This window comes from Coenobita brevimanus, chromosome 97 (genome assembly GCF_032717465.1).
Source record: "Coenobita brevimanus isolate Jiangsu-jjx chromosome 97, ASM3271746v2, whole genome shotgun sequence".
NCBI classification, from domain to species: Eukaryota; Metazoa; Arthropoda; class Malacostraca; order Decapoda; family Coenobitidae; genus Coenobita; species Coenobita brevimanus.
Genome location: NC_137050.1, coordinates 4,154,791 through 4,172,785, shown reverse-complemented (window position 1 = coordinate 4,172,785; position 17,995 = coordinate 4,154,791). Strand labels below are relative to the sequence as shown.

General features: G+C 41.4%; 1 protein-coding gene across 1 annotated transcript in view; it reads right to left on the bottom strand.

Moving 5' to 3' along the window:
* Positions 1 to 12,692, bottom strand: part of LOC145413613 (A-type potassium channel modulatory protein KCNIP1-like) — a 349,528-nt gene extending 336,836 nt beyond the window's left edge. Inside the window, exon 1 of the mRNA XM_080283268.1 lies at positions 11,550 to 12,692. Coding sequence (XP_080139394.1) covers positions 11,550 to 11,949 — 400 coding nt within the window. The 5' untranslated portion in view covers positions 11,950 to 12,692. The remainder of the gene's footprint in view (positions 1 to 11,549) is intronic.
* Positions 12,693 to 17,995: the final 5,303 nt, after the last annotated feature.

The window sequence follows — 17,995 nt, the reverse complement described above, 5'->3', positions numbered from 1 at the left end:
TATTTAAAGTTTGTCAAAGTACAGAATGATGACACAGGGTTAGATCAGTAATACTTCATCTGCCAAAAATGAAAGGTAAGGTTAATTGCAGAGAACGGTACCTGGTGAGAATAGCGTACAGTATCACAGGTGGAAATATTAGTCAAATCACCACACTGAAGAGCATGGAAAAGTGACAGTCCTTAAAGAAAAACAATGGGGGGGGGGGGAAGGTCGAAAAGAAGATGTGAATTCAGAAAACAAGTCATTTCTATCACCAAACACAGTTTCAATAAAGTTTGCCAAAATCTTTAATGGAGGAAATCTACCTGCACATGGAAATCGTGGATATTGAAGATACAACAGGTGCTACAAGTCAAGGTGATCCAAGTCGGGCCAAAACTGTTCTGTCTCCCCAGTAAACACAATGTCCATGTGTGAGTGTGATTTTTCCAGCTGAACGAACTCACGGTATTGGCAGATCTTTAGTTATCATAAGATATATAATGATTATTGAATATTAGATGTGAGTGATATAAGTGTCAGGAGAAATAGCTATAATTATTGCAGAAAGATTAGAATGAGTTGAATTAGTTGCAAATATTTGATCAGTTGGCAACATTTAAGAGTGAAATATTATAGCATGACGAAATGACAGTCGGTGATGAAAAGTAAATTACGACAGAAGATGGAAAAAAATGATGATATTGTGGAGGCTGAAAGTAGTCAGTGGCATTGTCAGAAGTGATATTTTTTTTAAGTCTTGTCAAACTCAGGTGGTAATTTTACCTCTCAGGAATAAAAAAAAATTGTATGGTTAATTACAGAACTCAATAAATGGTCTGTGATGAAGCAGGTGGTAATATGGGTCAGATGATAACACTGAGCAGAGTAAAATAAAATAACGAAATGGTGTGGAAAAGTAACATTTATTACAAAAAAAAAAACAGTAAAGAAATGAATAGTAAAGTAATGGCAGCACTGGACAGAGTGAAATAACGAAATAACGTGAAAAATAACAATGATTTTAGAAACAATACGTAAGTAAAGCGTATGAAATCAATAAGGAAAAAAAAAAGTTTTGGAAATATGCAGACTTGTTGACCATTTTAGGTCGATGATTTTTTTCCTTTATTTAATCATTATTTTTATTGCCATACGTTTTCATTAAGTTTTTGGGAATTGTGAAATTAGAGAGATGAGATGTAACCTTCACTAAATCCTTGACTACTAAAGCTTAATTCCAGTTTGAGAAATATAGTTAGTTTTAGCCAGAACAGTAAAAAAAAAATGGATAAATAAATAAAGGCGATGGGACACGAGAGATAACAGTTTCCCTCTGATGTCTTGTTTTTCATTTTATCTCCAAAATTTTCTGTTTTAAATTAGAGATTTTTTTTTTAACAGGAGGGCATAGTTTCCATCAACCCTTTCACCATATGGATTTTTTTCCTTCCTCTGTTCATCTGTAAAAAATGACGTCACTGCAGTGTTGCGTAAAATAATTTGTTTGTTGCAAGAGTAAAAAAATATATATATAAAAACACATCCTCGAGCTGAAGGGAATAAATAAACTTAATTACGAGAACCAGATAAAAAAAAAAAAGAATGAACTTGATTCTTTGTAAAAAAAAAAATGTAATTAGACTGGGACTGAAGTGGGAGGTAGAGGGTTAAAAAGGGGCTATTTCTCAGGGCAATTATACAGAGCAATTATTTACTGTCATTAAGAGGGTAATAACTCATGCTTTTTAATTGTCTTTTCTCTCTCTCTCTCTCTCTCTCTCCTAATGGGGTGCTGAAGCGGCTTTTTTAGGTCCATCACCTGTGCTTTTTGACTCGTCGTTGTTGTTGTTGTTGTTTGTTTGTTTCATGAGAGGAGAGTTATTATTTCTGTTGCTGTTAATTGAGGTATTTTGCTGATGCTTTTACGCTCCTTGACATTATTATTATTATTATTATTATTATTATTATTATTATTATTATTATTATTAGTGTTTCTGTATAACTGGCAATACTTGTGTGTGTGTGTGTGTTTATGTATGTGTGTGTGTGTGTGTGTTTATGTATGTGTGTGTGTGTGTGTTTATGTATGTGTGTGTGTGTGTGTGTGTGTTAAAGATAATACACTTTTCTTTGGCATAATTACGTCTCCTCCATTTATCATCCTTTTTATCTTTTCTTCTCTTTCTCATTCTTGGTCTTTATCCCCTCCTTCTTGTTCATCTCTTTTTAATTTTTCTTTATTCTTGCAGCTTTATTTTGCCTGGTTTCTTTTTCCCTTCAATTCTCTCTCTCTCTCTCTCTCTCTCTCTCTCTCTCTCTCTCTCTCTCTCACACACACACACACACACACACACACACACACACACACACACACACACACACACACACTCCTATTCATTTTCCCGTTTCTCTCATATTCTGTTTTTCGTCCATCTTTTTGTTTTTTTTTATAACTTTTCCTTCCTCACTTCCTTTTCAGTCCTGTCATCTCACTTTATTTTCTGAACTCATTTTAAATTTCATCCCTTCATTTCTTTTTTTTACCCTTCCTTTATTTTCTCCTTTTTCAGATAGTTCTCAATAAATCCGTGTCACGTCATTCTCGTCTCTGTCTTTATTTTTTCCTCTTTTATTTACTCCTTTGTTATTGTTTTTGCCTCATATTCTGCTGTTGTTTTTCCAGTTTTTTTTTTTTAATTTCTCTCTCGTCCCTGCGTCTCTGTACGTACTTCCTCTCTCCCCTTTTTTTCTCCTCTCCTTCTTCCTCTTCTCTTTCTTATTCACCCTTCGTATCTCCCTACCCTCCCTTCCATCCCTGCCCTCTCTTTTTCCTCCTTTCCACCCTTCTTTCCTCTTCTCTCTCATATTGACGCCTCCTTCACATTTGGCTCCCTTCTTTCGCCACTTTCTTCTTCCTTTTCCTCACAATCCTCTTCCTTTGCCTCACTGTCCTCTTCCTTTTCCTCCCTGTCCTCTTCCTTTTCCTCCCTGTCCTCTTCCTTTTCCTCACTACCCTCTTCCTTTTCCTCACTGTCCTCTTCCTTTTCCTCGCTTTCCTCTTCCTTTTCCCAGCTGTCCTCTTCCTTTTCCTCACTTTCCTTTTTCTTATTCTCACCTTTCCACTTTGGGTTCGTCCAGGCCTCTTTTCCTCCCCGCCTCCCACCTCATTCCATACGTTTTACCCTATCCATCTTCACTTCCCCTCACTTCCCTCACTTTCGCTGTCATTTTTTCCACGCTTGTCTCCCCTCCCTTGCCTTTCTCCCCCCCCACCCCACCCTTTTTTCTAATACCCTCCCTCCTATCCTTACCTTCTTTCCCCTCTTCCCTCTGTCCCTCCTCCCCTCACCTTTTTTTCCTTCCTTACTCAATGTCTTCCTTTTTCCTCGCCTTTCCCATCCGCCCCCACCTCTCCCCTCTTCTCACACTTTGTTTCCCTCTTCCCTACACTTCTCCTCCTGTCATACTTTCTCTCCCCTTCTCCCTTTATCTCCCCTGTCTCCCCCCTCCCTCCTCTCTCCCCTCTAAACTCCCCGGCCAATTACCTGCCATCTTAGTCATTACGGGCCATTGGACGCGCGGTAATTTATCCGTATTATCTGTTTTACCTCTTTCTCTCTCTCTCTCTCTCTCTCTCTCATACACACACATTTTTCACTTACGTATTTCCCACCCATTTTTCTGCCTGCATGCTAACTTTCATTCCTAACTTTCCTCCCCCTCCCGTTTCTCTCCTCCTCCGTCCTTCACCTCCTGCCTCTACCCCAACTGTCCTTCTTCCACCTTCGTGTTCCTCTCCTTCATCGTCCTCCACTTCCTTCGTCCACACCCTATTTCTGGTTGTAATCATAAGCCACATTAAATCATCGATATTAACTTATGATTATCCACATCAGCCCGTTCGTCCTTCCCCCTCTTTCACCCCCTCTCCCCCCTCTCCACCTCCCCCCATCCCTCCTCTCTCGTCCCCACTTCCCTCTCCTACCCACTCGTCATCGGCCACTCCCTCCCCTCCTCCATCCCCCTTCCTTAATAACATCACCCCTAATCCTTACCCCACTTTCACCCCCTCCTCCCCCACCCCACCTCCCCCCTTCCCTCACTCTCTCCATCTTATTAATCTCCCTCCCCCCACCACTCCCAGCCCCTCCCCTCCTTTAATAATTCTGATCGTCTTATGTAACCTTAAATGCCTGCCAATAAGGTGGCTCAATTTTTCTTGTTATCTTAAATTAATTCATTTATTGAGCTTATGAATTCTATATCTCTTAATAAATGGGTTAATGAAGGCTTTATCCAACCCAGCCAGATAGAAAGCCACTCCTACCTAAGCCAGTTCGAAAAAAGCCACTCCTAAGCCAGTTTGATCTCTCTCCCAAGCCAGTTCGAAAAAAGCCACTCCTAAGCCAGTTTGATCTCTCTCCTAAGCCAGTTCGAAAAAAGGCACTCCTAAGCCAGATAAGAAAAAAAGCCACTCCTAAGCCAGATAGGAAAAAAAGCCACTCCTAAGCCAGATAGGAAAAAAAGCCACTCCTAAGCCAGTCCGAAAAAAAGCTACTTCTAAGGTTTAAGAAAGTTCGTGAATACGACCCTGAAGGAGAGAAGCAGCATTGTTTACGTTGCCTTACGAAGTTGCTGAACTCAGCGATTTATTTTGCTTTGTACATTTATAGGAATGGTGGTGAAGAGGGACACCTTGAAGGAGAGAACTAGCAGTCTTTACGTTGGCTTATTAGATCTCTTATTACCCCTTCCTTAGCGATTTGTTTTGCGTAGTACACTTTAAATGCTTCCTGTATTACTGATGTCTAATTTAATACATATGGAGATGGTGTTGGAGAGGGGCGCCTTCACGGTGTGGCATTGATATAACCTGGCGGCGTCTTTACTCTTACACAAACGTCCCTCAGCTCCCACTTAAACCCCGATAGGAGGATAGTAGACCCAGAGAAGGACAGTTTCAGCCTTCAGTCTACGGGGTTCGAATTTCAGATGATCCTAATGCTACTGTTACTGATAATGGCAAAGATTCCGTAGATAAGACGAGCATATTTACCGAGAAACACTTAGAGGCCATTGATAAGACGCGAGTATATGAACGTGCTATATTCAGGTGTACGAGTATGCTAATAACGAAGAAGTGCTAGTATCTCCTAAGCCATGGAGACGAGGGATGCCGGAGATAAGGATAGATAAGGGAGATATCAGGGGGAGGCGGTGAACTGCGTGTGCCGGATAACAGAACCAGACTAGCCTATTATCAGGATGTCAGTGTGATTGGCACCGCGAAGAGGACGACCATGTTCGAGGTGTGTGTGTGTGTGTGTGTGTGTGTGTGTGTGTGTGTGTGTGTGTGTGTGTGTGTGTGTGTGTGTGAATAATTAACCCTTTAACTATAATTACGTATTTTTGTGCGTATTTATTTTTGGTTCATCAGTCGATTTTATTCAGCGTAGGAGTTTCAATTTGGAGAGTTTAAATACATCCTTAATTATCCCCATCACAGAAAAAACACCCTTCTCACTTGACTCGAAATGGTCTCCCGGTTACCTGAGTGAAAATAAAAATATATACATCCTCTATTGCTTTCTGAAATAAGGGCGATTACTGCGTTGGACTCTGTTGGAATAACTAAAGAGAGACTGACCCAGAATTTCCGTAATATTTTTTGTATCACCGAAAAAGAGTATATTATAATTCAGCTAGATACTTTTTTAAAAAATATATCAGGTGAACGAATTAGGAAAAAAAAAAAAATCCATGCACCAGATTATAGGTGTCCTCCATTCATAAAAAATCTGTAATAGTTGGACTTAAACTGCTGGGGGGGTGAAGTTTGGGGAGGGGGGGAGAACTAACCTGGAAAAGCAAGTTCCAAAGAGAAGCAGTTTTGAGAGTAAATAAATTCTGATTGGCTGACGTTGCACAATACGAGAGTGTTTGCGGTATGGCAGTGAAAACATAAATATATACACACACAGTTTATTTATTTATTTATTTTTTTACTGTAGATTTTAACAGTTTCATTAGGATCCAGTCAGCAGTTACCTTCCCCAAAAATTTTTACTGGGCTGTGTACGTGGTTGTGGAATGTGGTTTGGGGTAATTTAGAGCGAGGTCTCATTTGTAACTTGGGGACTAATTAAGCAGAACGTGTAGGAATTGTGTGTGTGTGTGTGTGTGTGTGTGTGTGTGTGTGTGTGTGTGTGTGTGTTGCCTTTTTTGTTAGTACGTAGCTGGGATATTAAAAGGTAATAGATGATTTTTTTTTTTTTTTCAGTTTTTGGGGAGGTCACAGCTACATTAAAATTTATTATTGAAACTTAAGTTTTTCAAAGGACACTTTTTTTTTTATTCGTATTATTTTCAGACGATTTCATTCAGCGTAGTTACAACATTTTGAATTTGGGGATTAGATGTTACCAGTAAAACGCCTTTGTCGGCGAAGTACGAGCGAGGTATTTAATTCCGAAAGCATTGAAATGTAGCCTTACACCCCGAGGATGCCTAGAGTATAATGATGGCTATCTACCTACCAAGCTTCATGGCTTTACCACAAACTGTCTGGCCTGTGGCCCTCTTCTGAAGATTTTCGACATGCTGCACTTGGCGCGTGTCACGTGCCACGTGCAGGGCATGGGTGTGATGAAACCTGTCAAAAACAAATCTTACAGAATGGGGCTATCATATGGTGCACACCACGCAGTGATCGGCCCTGTGGCAGCTGAGATATAAGCTTCTCAAAAGCGTTATGGTCGGGCCGGGTCGGGCCGCGCCGGGTTGCGCTGCTCATATGTGAGAAAAGGCCACTGCTTAACAAGACTCGGTAGGGCTTCGTCCTCGCTCGTAATAATTCATTAATCTCTTCACTGCTTCAGATTATTCATTGAGTGAATAAAATCGCCCGGTGATACAGAAGGTCAGTTATGAAAAAAAAAACACACACACGTCATGTGATTTGAAAGTTAAAACTGCATTAAAACTTTTGAGTTAATGAGCTGCGAGATAAAGAACTGAAAAGCGTTGATCGACAAAAGAATAAAATCTGAATGGAAAAATCCTGGGGGGGGGGGGAGTCGTAAAAAGAGGACGATTAAAAGAGATTGCTGGAAGTGCAAGAGAGAGCGGTAAAAAGAGTGGGACTTGGTAAAGCATGATTAAAAAGAGAAATGAAGAAGAGCTGTAAAGAGAGAGAGAGAGAGAGAGAGAGAGAGAGAGAGAGAGAGGGGGGGGTACTGGTAGACACATGAAAAGTCAAGAGAAATACAAATAGATAGGTACATAGAGGCAGACAGACAAACAGACATGTAAATGAACAAAATGAGAGAGAGAGAGAGAGAGAGAGAGAGAGAGAGAGAGAGAGAGAGAGAGAGAGAGAGAGAGAGAGAGAGTTGCTTGGGGTGTGAAAAGATGTGTAATGACGAGTGAGTGAATTCCCCTTCCCCACTCCTCCCTCCCCCTTTCCCTCCCCCCTCCCCTCTTTCCCTCCCCTCTTAAGCTGACCATTATTCGACAAGAGAGTTTCTGGCAACGAGAGAAGAGGAGGAACTCAGGGGAAATATTTGGATGGCGGGGGAGAGTGAGACGAGGGACGGAGGAATATTTGGATCTGTGTGAGAGAATATTTTGGGATCTGTATATGCGAATGGCTGAATATTTCGATTTTTTTTTTTTTTAGTATATTTGGGTGTGACATACGAAGGGACAGACTTCTGGGATTTTCTTTCTTTCTCTCTCGCATTTCTTTTTTCTCTCTCTTTTACTTTCTCTCCGTATTTCTCTTTCTTTCTTTATTTTTGATTGATGGGGAGGATGAGACGATGGGAAGAGTTGGAATCGCATGAAAGGATTATTTTGATGTCTGTGTATGCGAATGTCTGTATATTTCTAGCATATTTTTTTAGTATATTTAGATGTGGCATATAAAAAAGTGAAAAAAGAGAAGAGAATTATTTGAAACCCAAGTAAGAAGATATGTTGGTATATATATGTAAATGTTATACTTCTCCAACAGGGGTGTAAGGATATGTTTGAGTATATTTTGGTATACTTTTTATGCCTCGTATACGAAGGGATGTGTATTTCGAGCGTAAGGTGAAGTATACTATTTAGTGTATTGTTATTATTATTATTATTATTATTATTATTATTATTATTATTATTATTATTGATATCTGGAGCTTGAGTAGAATAATCATGTGAGTTTTTCTTCATTGTTTAGAAGCGTTTGGTAGATTTTTTTTTTTTTTTGTGTGTGTATTCATATATGTAATTGTCGTTGGGTAAGGAAACTCCCTAACACCTGTTCCATAGCGATTTATTATTGGATGTGGCTAACTAATATGCTTGTGTACAATATTTATGCAGAGTATGGTGATATTGGGAAGATTTGTCCAACACAGAATAGGACAGTAAGGTGAAATAAACAAAATAAATCGCTTAGGAAAATGTGTTAGGAAACAGATGAGACTACGAGCCATTGTTGTCTTGAAATTTTCCTGCGTTTTCTTTACTAAAATTAAATCCTGTTTTTTAGACCTCTTTTGTTTTGAGTTCGAGTCCCCCTCAGTTCCATAATAAAATTTTTGTTTACTCCAAGATTATTAATGAAAACTTTTATCCCCGGAAATGCATAATGAATCAAGTTTCCCCATTAGAAACCCTTTATATATTTCAATTTTCATGTGTTATTCATTAAATATATAGAGCAAAATACTGAAAACGGAAAATGTGTGTTGTATTGGCTGCTATAAGTCTTTCACAATAACTTGGCCCAGTTTTTTGTCATTCTGTCACTTCCTTCATGTTGTCAGTGGCAGAATAAGACGATACTGTAGCCCTTCATCCTTTCCACAGCACTTCTTCGTGACTAGCATCGTATTCCAGTGTTTATTGTTACAACTGGGTATTCAAGATGGAGAGAAGGCAATTTTAGGCCAGGTTAGAGTAAAAAAGGTATAGAATATTTTCATTATTTATATATTGATTTTTTATGGTGTGGCACTTCAGGGTAAATAATTAGACACTGTTTAGTTATAAGTATTTTGTAATCATGGACCAGGCTTTGATGTAAATTAATTATTGAGTTATAATTAAGGTATTTTGACTGTACTGAGATTTTTCTAACTCGAGTGGTTAATTACAGCCTTCATTAAGCACGCCCGTAAGAGAGTTTTTTTTTTTTTCTTAAACTGAGTGAGATCGTCTGGAGGTAGCAAGAATGAGATACAGAAATACGTCACTGCAATAGAGGGGAGAAGTAAGGTAATTTATGTATGAATTTTTGGCCTGGCATTTCGGTACAGGTAATTAGACAGTCAAGTTATTCCCTGGCGTTAATTACCTATTGAATCGTAATCAATGTTTTAATTAGTGTTTTGACCGTATCGCTTTCCCGGCCTTGTTAGTTTGTTTATTTGTTTTGGGCCTGGACAAACAAGGCAACAGTGAGCTTGACGTCAATAGAGTCCCCCGTAGAGGTAATTTCATCTACTATCGGTAATTGGAGTGTAATTGGTGTTTGTTCTGACCCTCGCCTACCTTCACTAACCATTTTATTTATATATTTAGGAAGGTAAACATTTTCCACTCAGCCTTTAATGTTTGGAGTGTTTATGATGGTTTTAGATGTTTATTTTGGTCTGCCTTCCAATTTCCAGAGAAAGAGTGGAAATATTTTTATAACTTGAGTTCCATACTGTTTCTACCATGGCCAAAAATTGTCATCACTCCATCTTGAATGCCGAGTTTTAACATTAACTCTGGAATGTGATGCTAGTCACGAGGAAGTGCCATAAAAAGGACATCGAGCTGTGGCAATAGAGTCTTTTTCTGCCACAGAACTACGTGAACTAAGCTGCAAAAGGATGAAAATCTGGGCCAAGTTAGTGTAAAAGAAGTATAGATATTTTTTTCCCTAGCGTTTTAGTAGCTGTTAGTTCAGTTTCTGTATTTATTTAGAGTATCACTGCTTCCTCTCTGTTTTTCTTTTTCTTTTTTTCAGTTATTAGACAGCCAAGGGTTTTTTTCTTACTCAATTCAGCAGTTATTATTCTTGGCTCATTATTTTTTCTTTTTCTTCTTGTACTTATTTTTTTCTTCCTCTTGCTTCTCGCTCTTTTTTTTTTCTTTTTTTTAGTCCTAGCATTCGGTCACGTGCAAGGCAGAGGGATTATTTCAGTACTCCCAGAATATATTGTTTGCCAAAAATTTTACTTTAATTTTCACTCAGCAAGTTGATAATGGAATCCCGTTTAATTTTTTTTGTTATTATTTTTGCCTCGAATTTTGTCTTACTATTTAAACAGCAGATAACAGATAGTATTGTTTGCCTTTTTATTTTTTTTTTTTTTTTGGGGGGTGGGGGGCAAGTATTAAATCTGTAGACATATAGTGGATGAACGATGGGGGATGGGTATTTTTTTTTATTTCTTATTAACTTGCGTCCTTATCATATCGCTTGTTTCGTTTATAAAAGCTCCAACTTGCACTCCACGCTGCTCGATCTCTGTCAGCCTCCCTATTCAGTCCCTCAGCCATGATCAGAAACTAAAATAAACAATAAATTTGAAGGGAAAATAAAAAAAAAGATGGTAGGAGTATGGCCACCACAAAATCATGTAAACGAGGTAATAAAGTAGGTCAGTAAAGATAATAATGGAAATAAATGAAGTCAGCAGAGATGTAAATGACGTAATAAAGATAATACTACAGTCAGTAAAGGTATCAGTGAGGTTATGGAAGTTACCCACCACTGCAGTCGATTTGTTTCTGTGTAGATTAATAAGGAAGAAGTAAAGTAGGTGGATGGTACTGATAAATGAATAATGGAGATGTAAATGAAGTCAGTGAAGTCAGTAAGGATATGAATAAATGAAGTCAGGTGATGTGGATGAAGTTAGTGAAGTCTACTGGATTATAGAGAGATGACGTCACTGATCAGCAGAAATATATACCGTGAATGAAGTCAGCAGGGATATAAATGAAGTCACTGGAGTCAGCAGGGATGTAAATAAAGGAGGTCAATAGAAATATGCTGTAGGTGAAGTTAATAAAGTCGGTAACGATATAAATAAAGGCAGTGATGTCAGTAGCTGTACATATAAAGTCAGTGAAGTCAGCATGAATATAGAGAGAGTAGTGATGTCAGTAAAAATAAAGAATAAATCACTGAAGTTTAGAGGGATGTAAATGAAGTCAATAAAGGTGTAAATGAAGCCAATAAAGATGTAAGTGAAGTTAATAAAGATGTAAGTGAAGTCAACAGAGATGTAAATGATGTCAGTAAAGATGTAAATGATGTCAGTAAAGATGTAAATGAAGTCAGTAGAGATGTAAATGAAGTCAGTAAAGATGTAAATGAGGTCAATAAAGATGTAAGTGAGGTCAATAAAGATGTAAATGAGGTCAGTAAAGATGTAAATGAAGTCAGTAAAGGTGTAAATGAGGTCAATAAAGATGTAAATGAAGTCAGTAAAGATGTAAATGAAGTCAGTAAAGATGTAAATGATGTCAGTAAAGATGTAAATGAAGTCAATAAAGATGTAAATAATAAAAATACTCACCGCTGAACCTGACTTCCTTCCATGCGCGGTGAAAGGTGCGCATGAGACGGTGGTAGAGGGAATGCAGTGACCAGCCCCCCCAGCCGCCCCCTCCGCCCCCCTTCCTCGACCCCCTTGAGGGACGGGAGGAGGCTGGGGAGGAGCTTGGGTCTTCTTCCTCCTCTCCTTTTCTCCTCCTCCTCTCCGGTGTGTAGTATTCCTCCTCCTCCTCTTCTTCCTCCTCGTTGCTTATGTAAACAGTACGGGTGCCTCTGCTCGTTTGTTCCTCTCTCCCTCCTCCTCCTCCTCCTCCTCCTCCACTCTCTCTTCCTCCTCCCTCTCTTCCTCCTCCTTCTCCTTCTTTTCCTCCACTTCCACCTCCTCCTCCTCCACCTTCCTCGTGTTCGAATTGTGAGGACATAACAATACGTTTTTGTTTATATGTTCGCTATACGATAGATAAATTCGAAAATGCAATTATATTTCGGTGGACAATTATTTTTTTTTGTTAATATTTTTTCCTGCGTGTTTTTTTTTATATATATATTTTTTTCAGCTGTTTTTTCACGTTGCACTTACATTTTGTTTGTTTGTTTATTTATTTGCTTAGTTGTTTTCTTGCCTACGTAGCAGTTACTTCCTTTCTTCTTAGCCTCTCCATCATTACTAGTGTTTCTGTGGTAAAGTATTTCTCAAGTTATTATTCGTTATTCCATTATTTTCTTATAGTCTTGTCGCCTCAGTGTTAAGAATCACTCCTTCCTTCTTTCCTTCACTTCCTTCAAGGCTTTTCTCTCTCCTGTGTCTTGGTGGAGAGAGGGAAGTGACCTTGACTCAGGCTCTCATTTCTCTCTCACTTTCTCACTCTCTCACTCTCGTCAATGTTTTCTCTCTTTTTCCTGTTTCTCAACTTTCACTTTTTTTTTTTTTTTTTTTTTTTTTTTTTTTGAGACGATGGTAACTTTCTCACTTTTTTATTCAGCAATTTTTCTTATGACTTTTTCCTTCCAGTTTTTTTTTCGTGTTTTTCTACAATAGTGTTTTTGATAGAAGAGAGAGAAGAGGAAAAATTTTGGAAAAGTATATTGCTAGTAAGTCACCTCATGTTTTTTCCTTGCATTGATAAACTCGAATTTTGGATAAGTATTCAAAATTATGCCAAAAAGGGAACTGTTGGCTGAAAGAGAAATTATACATTATAAGTAGGTGAGTTTAAGCGTATGTGTATTTCTTGTATTAAAGTTGTATGCTGTATTTGTTGTATTTTAGTGGTATAATTATTTCTGGATGTGTTTTTGTGTCAGGCTGTATTTGGTGGTGGATGTGGTGTGAAGTTTAAGGGTTGATGTTTTTTTTATCATTATTTTTATTGAGCCAGAAATAAATTTTGAGTTTGAGTTGGTACCTGTGTGTTTTGTTGGTCAGTAATATATATGTCTGTCTTCCTGTCCACCTGTCTGTCTGTCTGTCTGTGTATCTGACTGTCTATCTATCTGTCTATGTCTTTATCAGTCAGTCAGTCTGTCTATGTATCTAGTACTGAAGGGGTTGATGAAGGATTTATTTTAACCTCCCCCCCCCCCCGTTCGAAAAAGCCTCCCCTGAGCTGAATAAAATCGTCTGAAAGTAGCAAGATTAAAAAATATGGAGGAGGTCGTCGGGGTGAAGTGGTTTGTGTCTCGAAGGGGATTCTCTTTCTTTCTTTCTTTTTCTTTTTTCTTTTCCTTTCCTCCCTTCCTTCTTCCCCTCATCTTCCACCTCCCTTCCTCCTCCTATTGCTCACCTCCCTTCCCCCTCTGTCATTCACCTCCCTTCCTCCCTTTATCTTTTACCTCCCGTCCTACTCCTGTTTCTCAACTCCCTTCCTCCCTTTATCTCTCACCTCCCTTCCTCCCTCTGTCACTCACCTCCCTTCCTCCCTTTGTCTCTCATCTCCCTTTCTCCCTTTATCTCACCTCCCTTCCTCCCTTTATCTTTTACCTCCCTTCCTCCCTTTATCTTTTACCTCCCTTCCTCCCATTATCTCTTACCTCCCTTCCTCCCTTTATCTCTTACCTCCCTTCCTCCCTTTATCTCCCATCTCCCTTCCTCCCAATACCTCTCACCTCCCTTCCCCCCCATTGACCTCATCCTTCCTTCCTCTTCCCCCCCCCACACACACACATGAGGGATTGTTCAGCTGACAATTAGCTCAAGCCCCGAGAGAGAGAGAGAGAGTGAGAGAGAGAGAGAGAGAGAGAGAGAGAGAGAGAGAGAGAGAGAGAGAGATGAGAATAGAAAGGCGAGGATGGATAATGGAAGTGACAGATTCGGGGTGACGGAGGGGCTGGAGGAAGGGAGGAAAGAGGTGAGAGAGAGAGAGAGAGAGAGAGAGAGAGAGAGAGAGAGAGAGAGAGAGAATCCAACCCCTTACCCCAGGACGTCTTATTTCCTTCTTTCTTCCCGACACAGACGATTTTTTTGCTCTTAATTAAACCCCCTAAAAATAAAGGAATAAATAGAGGCTTTATTTAAACCCCTCCCCCTCGAAAAGAGCCTCCCCTAAGCTGAAGAAAATCGTCTGAAAGTAGAAATAAATAAAATAAGAGGAGGTCATCGAGGTGAAGTGGTCAGGCTTTATTATTCTTTACTTAGTCTTTATTTAGTGATTTATTTGTTTTATTCTTGCCCTCCCCAGACGATTTTATTAAGCTGGAGGGAGTGTAGTAAAGAAGAGGGGTGTTAATAAAGGAAATAACAAACCTATCTATCTATCTATCTATTGCCAGACGCCTCAATCCCGTTTGGGGTGGCCACAAACAAATCGCCTCCAAGTCGCCCTGTCCCCCGCCATTTCACTCCCCTGCTCCCAACTCACACCCCCCTCTCTCATATACCTCTCCACCCCATCTCTCCACCTCATCCTCGGCCTCCCCCTCCCTCTTTCCCCCTCCACCTCACTCACATACACTCTCTTCGTCAGTCTTTGACCCTCCATCCTCTCCACATGGCCAAACCACCTCAGTGTGTTCCTCATAACGCTTCCTATCACATCCACATCAACACCACAACGCTCCTTTATATCCTCATTCGTCAGCCTGTCTCTCCATGTGACTCCACAGGCTCCTCTTAAATAACTCATTTCCACTGCTCTCACTCTTGACTTGTGTCCTTCCAACAACGTCCAAGCTTCACTTCCGTACGTTAGAGTTGGTATCACAATACTGTCATGTAGTAACTTTTTCACTTCCATGCTCACTTCCCTGTTTCTTATCACTGCTTTCAAGGAACCAGCAACCTTTCTTCCCTGCTGTACCCTTTCAAGCACTTCACCCTCCAAACCTCCATCCTTACTCATCACACTACCCAAGTACTTAAACGTACTCACATTTTCCAATTCCTCACCATCCAACCTCGCTGAACATTCACTGACTTCACCTCTCTCAAAGAGAGAAATCGTCTGTGTGTGCTAAAAATAAAGAAAATTAAAGAAAAATTGCTTGAGATGGGTAAAGAAAGTGAGTTAATTGGTAAAGAAGGGTAAAGGAAGTAAAGGAGGAAGGGGAAGATTAGAGGAAGAGATAGGAGGGATGTAAGAACGGAGGTAAAGAAGGAATAAAGAGGGGAGATGAGAAGTTTGGTATGGAGGGGAAAGATAAGGAGGCATAAAACGAGAGAGAGAGAGAGAGAGAGAGAGAGAGAGAGAGAGAGAGAGAGAGAGAGAGATGGTCACTAAAAATAGAAAAGGAATTGTTACCCAGATTGCCACATTAGTCTCTCTCTCTCTCTCTCTCTCTCTCTCTCTCTCTCTCTCTCTCTCTCTCTCTCTCTCTCACCACCTGTTACTCACCCACATGTTGCCTTGAGGTGGCGACCCCGCCCTTTCAAGCTGCTCTCTCTCTCTCTCTCTCTCTCTCTCTCTCATCAGCCACTTTCTTCTTCTCGTTCTTTACTCCTCCCTCCTCCACTCCCTATTCTCCCTCTCCTTTATTTCTCCTCTGTCCTTCTCTCTCCTTCCCTCTCTTCTTGTCTTATATTTCCTTCAGTCTGCCTCGTCCCCTGCTCCTCCTCTCCCCTCCCTACTCCCCTCTTCTCCAACGTTTCTCCCCATCTCCCCCTTCCCTCCTTCTTATTCTCTCTTCCTTCCTCCCTTCCTCCGCCGTAATGTTCCCCTCTCCCCTCCTCCTCCCTTCCATAGATTTATTCTCCCCTCTCCTCAACTTTCCTCTCTTCCTACTTTCCTCTCTTGTGGTGTTTCCTTCCCCTCTCCCTCTCTCCCCCCCCCTCCTCTCTTCCCCTCCCCTATGATTTACTCCCCTCTCCCTCCCTCCCTCCATCCGTCCTCCCCTCCTTCCATATATATGCCTCCCTCCTCCCTTTCTCCTCCCCGTTGCCATGACAACTGAGCCGCCAGGGAGGGGCCGCCTGCCATCCTGTCTCTGTGTGTGTGTGTGTGTGTGTGTGTGTGTGTGTGTGTGTGTGTGTGTGTGTGTGTGTCTCTCTCTCTCTCTCTCTCACGAACCCATCTCAGAGTGATAGATATGTTGCCAATCGTTGTGTCATGTTATCTGTCCATATTTTACACACACACACACACACACACACACACACACACACACACTGGTTTATACACAGCCTTCTCCTAATATTCCTCGTTATTATCTCTCTTCATCTCTTTCTTAAAATTGTTCAGTATTTCTCCTTATCATTTTATTTCGTTCATTTTCCCTTTTTTCTTGACGTCAGTGGTTTCTCATAGACCTTCTTATCGCCTCAGGTCCTGCCACTTCCCTTCTTGCCCGGTCATCACTTTTATCATCACATCATCTACGGCTCACTGACCACCACCACCACCACCACATTGCCACACTCCCACCCCGCCACCACCACCACCACCACCACCACCACCACCACCACCAAATCCCGTCCCTCAAGGCAACGACCCTCCTCCTCCTCCTCCTCTTCCTCTTTCTCCTCCTCCTCTTCTTCCTTCATTACTCAGACACCACACTGTGCCTCCTCTCTCACCATAACCTACACCAACACATCCACATATTCTGCCAACACCACACTTCCACCACATACTCTGCCAACACCACACTTCCACCACATACTCTGCCACCACAACACTTGCCACATACACCACCATCACCACAGTTTCACCACATGACTCCGGCACCACCACACTTACCACATACTCTGCCAACACCACACATTCACCACACTACCAACACCACACATTCACCACACTACTAACACCACATTTCCACCACATAACGCACCACACACCTTCTTCCCTGCCATCATAACACACCACAATCCTAACACCACTTCCACTACTCTAGCACTCCAACCTCTGCCCTACACCACATCAGCATCACATTTTCTGCCACTCCTTTACCGCACCTCACCATCAGCACCACAGTCTCACACCCCACCAGCACTACACTTTTACCACAACACCTTGTCCACATTCCACTTGTCACTACACCACCTTACACTTCACTACCACACACACACACACACACACACACACACACACACACACACACACACACACACCATCAGCAGTACCATAACCCCTCCACCACACAACACATCCTGTAATACCCACACACCAATTATGTACCTACAATCACCGCTCTTACTACAAATCCCCCTATGCTTGACCTACCATTGCCCACTATAGTCTGTCCCCACAACCCACCACGACCACACCCCACAACAAACCACAACCACAAGTACCACAACCCCCCCTACACCTGACCCTCCATAACCTAACCATCTCGACTCCCCACACCTTTCTAGCTACCACAACCTCTTCCTACGTCCACCACAACCCCGACACACCCTCAGTAACCCCCCACAACCCCCCAAAACCCGGGTCAGCTCATCACCTCCCCAACACAGTGCTTGATTTGTATACAGTGAGGCTGGGTAGTGTTTGGACCCCTACCTGTATCTCGACTCAACCACACCGCCAGGAGAGAGAGGAGAGAGAGGGAGGGAGAGAGAGAGGGAAGAGAGAGTGAGAGGGAAGAGAGAGGGAGGAGAGAGTGAGAGGGAGAGAGACAGGGAAGAGAGGGAGGGAGGGAGAGAAGTGAGAGTGAGGGAAGAGAGAGGGGGGACGAAGAGTTAGAGGAGAGGAGATGATTGAGAGACACACGGAAGGAGAGATAAGAGACAAGGGATGATCAGGAGACGGAGGGAGAAGTGAAGAATTAAAACAGAAAGGAGGGAAGAAGGAGAGGTAGAGGGAGGAGGGAGAGACGGAGCGAAGAGAGAGAGACAGAGGGAAGGGGGGAGAAGAAGAAGAAACAAAAAGGAGGGGAGGGAGGAGAGGAAATGGAATGAGGAAAGGGGAAGGAGAGGTGGAGAGACAGAGGAAAGGAGGTACAAGAGAAGAGGAAAGGAAGAAGGAGAGACAGAGGGAAGGAGGAAGGAAAGAAGTGGGAGAGATAAGGGGAAGGAGGAAGGAAGGAGGGAGG